Source organism: Cavia porcellus, unplaced genomic scaffold (genome assembly GCF_034190915.1).
Source record: "Cavia porcellus strain 051 isolate PalLab524CR breed Dunkin Hartley unplaced genomic scaffold, mCavPor4.1 scaffold_17, whole genome shotgun sequence".
Taxonomy (NCBI): Eukaryota; Metazoa; Chordata; class Mammalia; order Rodentia; family Caviidae; genus Cavia; species Cavia porcellus.
The window spans coordinates 65,831,034-65,839,802 of NW_026947500.1; the positions used below are offsets into that span (position 1 = coordinate 65,831,034).

General features: G+C 31.9%; 1 protein-coding gene across 1 annotated transcript; it reads right to left on the reverse strand.

Moving 5' to 3' along the window:
* Nucleotides 1–7,851: 7,851 nt before the first annotated feature.
* LOC100725159 (olfactory receptor 4A15-like) lies at nt 7,852–8,769 on the reverse strand. The gene has a single exon (XM_003461827.4). It carries the CDS (start codon nt 8,767–8,769, stop codon nt 7,852–7,854), a length of 918 nt encoding a protein of 305 aa, XP_003461875.2.

Here is an 8,769-nt window from a genome sequence, read left to right on the forward strand (position 1 = left end):
GAATATCACGAGAAGACATAGAAACAAAAAATAGAGCAGCATAGTGAAATGACGGAAAGCTCAAATGTACCATATAAAAAAGAGAATGCAAGAAAAAAAGATTCAAATAGATATCCAGGAAATTATAAATTCCATTGAAAATTGCAAAATTGCACAAGTGAAATTCAAGATAGACTTTCAGACCTTGAAGACAGAATTGAAACTGGTCATCATGAAATGAAAGATTTCTTAAAAATAGATTTCTTAAAAATGAAATATTTCTTAAAACATGATATTATGAAATAACAACTCAAAACTCTATCGTTATGCAAAGAAAAGAACAATAAATATAAGATCGATTGTTTTCAGTGAAAACCAGAAGTGTACACAAATGAAATGAAAAAATATTTGGCAAAACTAATTGTCAAAATTTCCCAAGCATTGTAAGAGAATCTAAAATACACATAAGATAGGCATGTAGAACTTCCAAGAGTCATGGTCAAAACAAATATACACAATGACACAAAATAAAGATCCCAGAAATTCAGCACAAATACAAAAAACCAAAATATGTTAGATAAAAAAACAAATCACCTATAATTGAAAGCCTATTAGAGTGAGGGATGACTTCTCAAAACACACTCTCATGTCAAAAAGCACTTGGACTTTAAACATCTCAAGTCCTGAGAGAAAACAGTCACCAGCCTCGATTGGTGTACCCTGAAAAACTATCTTTCAAAAATAATGGATAAATAAGATACTTTCATGAACAAGGACAACTGTAGAAATTTATGTCCACCAAACCAAATATAGAAAGTGTACTGAGCTGCTGGGAGATTACTTCAGTGGCACAAATGCCTACATTAAGCACAAAGTCACAACTTTGATACTCACTACAAAACAAAAAGAAACAAAAAAGCAAGTGTACTGAAAGATAAAAATGGCTAAAATTCCAAGAGCAACAACAGAAATGAAATCATTAGGCAGGGCAAGAAACAATACAGAAGATAAACCAACAACAATTTAACATGACAAAGATAAGCCAATTCAAATCAGTTATTACCATCAATGTAAATGGCATCAATTTACCAATCAACAGAAATAGATTCAGCAAATATTTCAAGAAACAATACCCAATAGTATGCTGTATACAAGAAACATATATATTTCAAAATGAAATTCATAGACTTGAAAGTCAAAGGATGGAATACAACACAACACATACCAAGCATCCAGAAAAACGTAGGTGTAGCTAATCCTCCTTGCAGACAATATAAACTCCAAACCAAAAATGAAAAACAAGTATAAAGAATGTTGCTGTATACTTTTCTGGGAAAAGTTCAAGCAGAAGAGAAAAGCATCATAAGTATATATGTAACAAGTATGGGAAAACAAAACAACATAAGACAAATATTATTAGACACTGAAAATCAAATGACCAATGAAAGAATTGTAATGGAGGACTTTATAAACCATTGCTACAAAGAAATAGATTAACTAGACAAAAATCCAGCAAAGAAATAACAGAACTCAATCACATATATGAATAAATTTACTTAATAAACATTCCCAGAATGTTATAACCAGGGACATCAGAATAGACATTTTATCAGTTGCATATGAGATATTCTTTAAAATCGGCATGCACTAGCCCTTGGAACATACTTTTAATGCAAAAGAAATGAAAGTACTCTATGTATTATCCAACCATAGTGCAATGAAATTGGAAGTTAATTACAAATGAAATGGCAAAAATTCCAAAATATATGGACATTAAATATCACCCTCCAGAGCAACAATACATCACACATGAAATTAAAGAAGAAATTAAACAATGTCTACAGTCAAACTGAAGTTCAAATACAACGTATCAGAATCTGTGAGATGCAATGTAAGTCATCCTGAGAGGGAAATTTATAGCCATGAATTTTCACATCAGGAAAACAGTGTAAGCGCAAGTTAATAATTTAATGCTGCACCTAATTCTTCTAGAAAAAGAAGAGCAAGTCAAATTCAAATCTCATAGAAGAGAACAAATTATAAATATTAGAGCACAAATAGATGCAATTGAGACAAAAAGAACACAATAGAGAGATTTAGAGAATTGAAAGGTTGGTTCTTTGAAAAAATAAAGAAAATGTATAATCCCCTATTTATCCTTATCAAGAAAACAAAAAGAAACTCAGATTCATGCAATGAGAAAAGAGTTAAATAAACTCATATTCTGTAGAAATTCAAAAGATCCTCAGAACCTACTTTAAATTGCTTTACTTTCATAGTCTCAAAAACAAAGAACAAATGGACAGATCCCTAGAAAATTATGAATTACCAAAGCTGAATAAAAAAGATATAAAATTCTTGAATAACACAAGTGTAATTGAAAATATAATGCAATGTACACCTTACCATCCAGGACAGGATGAGATTCTGTGGATTCATGACTGTATTCTAAAATAAATTTAGACATTTAATGTTATTATTCCTCAAACTTTTAAAATAAATTAAAATGGAAGAAACTTTTCCTAATTCACTCCTGGGCACCAATTTTACTCTGATACCAAAACCAAAGAGAAATCCAACAAAAAATAAGTACTATAGGCCAATCTCACTAATGAATATATATACAAAAATCCTCAATAAAATATTAGCAAATATAATGCAGCAAATCATCAAGATGATTATATACCATGGCCAAGTAGGTTTCACTCCAGAAATGCTGGAATGGTTCAAAAAATGCAAATAAATACAAAACTCACATGATCATCTCAATAGATGCAAAAAAATTCTAATTAAATCCAACATTCATTCATGATAAAAGCCCTAGAGAAAATTAGAGTAGATAATCTCTCTCTCAGTCTGATAAATGTCATCTATGACATATCAAATGCCAGCTTCATACTAAATGGTAAACAACTTATATCTTATATCTTTCTCTATAAAATCAGGAACAAGAAAATGATGTCATATTCAATATAGCTCTGGAATAGATAGCCCAAGCAGTACACATGAGAGAAAAATAAAAGGACAAAGATGTCAAACATGTTCACTTAAAGCAAGACAGACATTTTATAAATATAAATATAAGTATGCCTAAAATTAGACATATAAATATAAATATAATATTATAATAAAATATAAAATTAGACATATGCCTTTCCATGTGTTAATAAAAGATCTAAATACTGGATCCAAGATCTAAATACTGGATCAAAGATCTAAATACTGGAACAGAAACAATAAATCTACTTTTTAAAAGATAGGTAAAATTCTTGAAAATGTAGTCATGGGCAGAGTGTTCATGAATAAAACTCCAACTGCATGGAATGTACTTCAAATAATCAACAATTTTTACTTCTTCTTATTAAATTTTTTTCACATCAAAAGAAATTACCAATGAAGTAAAAAGACAACCAATAGAATGGGAAAAATTAGTTAACTATCCCTCGTGTAAAATATTTATATATAGAACATACAGAAAATTGACAAAAATCAGGTTCCCCAAATTCAAAGACCCAATCCAAAAATGGGCAATTGAGATAAATACACACTTCTCAAAAGAAGAAATACAAATGTCAAATGAACAAATGAAAAATTGTTCAACATCACTGGTCATTAGAGAAATGCAAATTAATACAGAACTGTGACACCACTCAAGAAAGAACAGCTTCCATCAAGAAATCAAGCAATATCGAACAGTGGTTGGGCTGTGGGTGAAAAGGAATGCTTCTCTATTGTTGATTGAAGAGTACACTGGTTGGGCTGGGGATTTAGCTCAGCAGCATAAGTGCCTGCCTGGTAAGTACAAGGTCATGAGTTTGATCCCTGGTACCAAAAAAAAAAGTTGCTTTGAAGGCCCATATTTTCAGTGTTCTGGGCTCTTTGCTATTCTTGTTTATATGTCTTTTTCATTTTGTATTTTTCTAGGATTTTATTTCTCTTGGTTTGTTTTATTTTTCCCACTAATAAACAAAAGTTATACATGTAGATATTCACGCATGCATAAAACTTCTAAAAAGTTTGTGAAAATTGATAATATAATGCTCAATGAAATGAACAGCTACTTTGAAGAAAAAGAGACACTAAGGTATCCAGTGCTGATTCCATAGTTTGGTGATGTGAAATCCAGCAGTACTATTATTCTTTGTTCACGGTGATTTTAATCTGTTTTGTTTTGTTTTTTCAATTTCAACATACACGAATGTATGGACAACTATTTTGAAGAGAATGAGAGATGTTATGGCAGCCATTGTTGACTTCCTTATTGTCTGATCTTTAAGACCTAAAATGCTTGCATCACACTGTTCTGATCAGTTCTATACTATTTTATTTTTTATGAATTCATTGTATGTGAAGACATGGACAACTATTTAGAAGAAAACAAGTTCTAATATGCTAGACAGTGAAGATCTCCGATTGTTTTAAAATCTGTGTCTCTTACGTTGTTATATTATGATCTGTTTTGTTCTATTTTATTACATTTAATTTTACACACTTAAACTTTAAAAAAAAATAGTACACTGGTTAATCAGTGTGGAGATTCTTCAGTGACTGAGATTTGAGGTTCCATTCGATCCAGCTATTTTTCTTCTGGGCATTTTCCCAGAAGAATTGAACACCTCATACCATAGTAATATATGTGATTCCATGTTTAAGGAAGCACAATTTATAATTGGAAACAACCCAAATGCTCATCAATCATGGAATGGATAAAAAAAAGTTGCAGTATTCTTGTACAATGGAGTACTACTTAGCTATAAAGAAGGATAAAGTCGAGGCTTTTATATGTAAATGGATGTAACTTGAAAATATACTGACAAGTGAAAAAATAAGACACCCCTGTATTGTCTCCTTAGTGTGAAAAACTGAAAGAGTAACAAAGATCTAAAATGTACGCTAGATACTGAAAAAGTGGCAGGGAAAATGATTAAAAAGAAATAATAACTGGGAATGGAGAAAGGAGAAAAGAAAGAAAAGGATGATATATATGCATGTATATATATATATATATGATAGATAATACTAATAATACATGTATATATTCATGATGGATATTACTAATCACTCTTAGTTTATTAAAACAATGGTACATACTTTCATGTTTAATGCCTATATCTTGTAATCTGAGCAACTACTTTGAAGATAAAAATATGTGATATATTAATCATTGTTAATCTCTTATTTTGATTTGAAATTCTGTATCATTTTTAATTTTTTATCTGAAAATTTAAATGCATCTGCATGATAAACTCACTGTAACATCCTAGTAAATGAAGAAAATTTGATAATATTCTAAAATTATAAAAAAACAAAAGTTCCCACTCTCAGTACATGGTTCATTATATTTCTCAAAAATTTACCCAGAGCAATCAGGCAGGAGAAAGAAATAAAAGGGATTATAAATAGAAAAGGAAGAGATCAAGCAGTCTTTATTTGCAAATGACATATTTTATATCAAAGTCACAAAATATAGTGTGAAAAGCCTTAGAAATAAAACCATGTTCATCCTAATGGATCCTAACCAGTAGATAAGAATCAATAGTCTTTCTGTACATTAACAATAAACCTAACAAAAAGAGAAATCAAAATAGTGATGTTATTCATGATACCTTCAAAAAACTGAATCAACTAATCAAGAAAGTTAAAGATATCTGTAACAAAAGTATTCTATTTTGGAAAACTATGGAGAACAGGGAATTAGAAAAAGGAAAGAAACCTCTTTTGCTGCATAGGCCAAATCAGTCTTATCAACATGGATATACTACCAGAATTAATGTGCAGATAAAATGCAATTCCAATAAAAATATCAGCAATGATCCTCATAGAACTAAAAGAAACAACTTTTAATTAATAAGGAATATAGTGACTCAAAATAGCCAAAGTAGTACTAACTAGAAAGAGAAAAGTGATAGGAATTACAACTGGGGATTTTAAACCATAAAAATATCATATTGAATCCAAATAATATAACCATTGGGTAAAATTCAATTGGAATTGAAAAAAAAGTCATACAATACCAGCTGTCTCATTTTGGACAGAGGGAGAAAGGTAAGCTGGGGACAAGTTATACACTTTGTTGCTCAGTTGCTAGAAAACCTGATTATCCATTTCCAGAAGAATGAATCTAGACCCATATCTCTCTTTTTGATATTAGGAATCCAACTCATGACTTTGCTCCTGCCAGGAAGGTGCAGGATGCACTGAGCTAAGTCCTCAGCCCCCTTTCATTGCTTTTTAAATTGAAAAAAAATTAACGTCAGGGTTCAACAAATGGGATCATTTCAAATTTAAAAGCTTCTGTGCTGCACAGGAAACAACCAATAGATTGAAGACACAACATCCAGAATGAGAAACTATTTCTCCATCTACTTCATAAATATACAGCTAATATCTAGAATTTGTAAGCATCTCTGAAACATAAATGACCCCTCAAAGAAAACAGAGGACCAGATTAAAATTGGCAATTGAAACAAATGGAAGCTTCTTAAAATAAAAAAATGCACAATACGCATGCAAAGCAATATTAACACCATTAGCCATTAGAAAGTGCAAATAAAAAAAAAACTCAAAGATTCTGTCTCACTTTGATAAGAAAGACCAACATCAAAAACTCCAAAAACAACAAAAGTGGTGAGCTCATGGGAAAAAAGGAAACTTTCTACATTTTTGGTTGGAGTGTACACTATTACAAATGATATCAAAATCCCTATGCAGCTTCTTTCAAAAAGGAAAGGTAGAAATTTTATTTGATCCACCTACATCTCTCCTAGATGTCTTCTAAAAACTTTAATGCATGATGTTACAGCGACATATGCACACTCACATTTATAACCACACAATTCAGAAGAGCTCAATTATAGGAAAGCCTGATATGTCCAGCAACAGATGAGTAGATCAATAGAATGTGATATACCTACCCAATAGTGTACTACTCAGCCATACAAAGAGAAATTTCAGCCTCATTTAGGGAAAAAAATGAATGGAGTAAAGGCCATAAATCTAAATGAGGTAAATGAAACACACAAGCTTCAGCATTGTCTGGCTGTTATCTTATGAAAGTCCTAGATAGGAATAATCTTTAGACAAAAATAAAAGGAATATGATAGGAATCTGGTGGGTAGAGCTTTTAAGATAGGAAGGTACCTGGGAACAGGGAGGGTGTAGTGAGCTAAGAGGAAGTAAAGACTGTATGTGTGTGAACCAGTGAACCAAAATGGATAGGATTTTTGATATAAACAAATATTCTTGAAAAACAAAAGCAGCATATTTGTGAAAGAAAATAATCCAAATAATAGGGATGTGGACAAAATGATCCAGGTTAAAATGGAATATAGAATTTTTTCTGTTTACTTAAGCTCTCTGTAATTAATATTTAAAATAAAATGGCATTATCTTTGGCATGAAGATGTTAAAATACAAACAAAATTCTGTCTTATTGTACATACAAGTGTAAAAATGAAATATATATTTTAAATAAATGATCCAATATTTTCTGCACTTGGAAAGGAAAGAATAAAACACATACATATTATTTTATATGTTTTGACTGCTAATTCTGAAACAGTATTAACTACTCATGAAAGAAAAATAAAAAGTTTCATTAAGTAAAATAAATTTCTATATTAATGATGACACATAGACATCTTTAACCTTTACAGAAACATTTTATTCAGTAAATTACAAATACATATTCCTAACAAGTTCCAATAGTCTTAAGATTATACATTGATCATTGGAAAATTCACAAATAAATGTTTTCCATTCTGTACAGTTATTAATATTGAAGTAGGTATTAACATAATGAAATAAATATGCATGATTTTGTGGAAGATGCAACTCTTTATGGAACGTTGAGATGACACACTTTGCTATCATTCATTTTTGTTTCCTAGTCCAGAGCTTCTTCATGGCGATTTTCATCTCTGCATTTCTTAGAGTATAAATGAGGGGGTTCAGCATGGGGGTGATAATGGTGTAAAACACAGTCAAGGATTTATCAATGGGTAAAGTAGAAGGAGGTCTAACATACATAAACATGCAAGGCACAAAGAAGAGGATGACCACTGTGATGTGGGAGCCACAGGTGGATAAGGCCTTGCGTCTCCCTTCCTGACTCAGGTTCTTCAGGGAGTGCAGAATCACCCCATAGGAGATTAACAAGAGTGTGAAGATGACCACACAGATGGCTCCATCATTGGCTACCACTGTGAGACCAATAGCATAGGTGTCTGTGCATGCAAGCTTTAATAAGGGGTACATGTCACAAATGAAGTGGTCAATGACATTAGGACCACAGAAAGGAAGATTGTAAACAAACAGAAGTTGAAGGACAGCATGCACAAAACCCCCAACCCAGGCCAACACCAACAGCTGTACACAGTGCCGTTGGTTCATGATGGTCAGATAATGCAGGGGTTTGCAGATGGCCACATAGCGGTCATAGGCCATGGCAACCAGGAGCAAAATCTCAGCACCACCAAATAAGTGACCTATAAAAAGCTGTGTCATACATGCTTTGAAAGAAATGGTTTTCTTCTCATAGAGTAAATCTATAATCATATTTGGAGTAACTGTAGTGGAATAAACAGCATCCATAAATGATAAGTAGCCAAGAAAGAAGAACATAGGGGCATTCAAGGCTGGGCTGAGCATCACAGTGAGGACAATGAGTAGGTTGCCTGCCATTGTCACCAGGTAGATCAGCAAGAACACAGCAAATAATATTTTCTGACCCTGGGGGCTCTGAGTGAGCCCCAATAGCACAAACTCAGTCACATTTTTCTTTTGTTCCAT

Excerpts from the sequence above, each read along its gene's own strand:
- LOC100725159 (XM_003461827.4), bottom strand. The coding sequence starts at position 8,769 with ATGGAACAAAAGAAAAATGTGACTGAGTTTGTGCTATTGGGGCTCACT.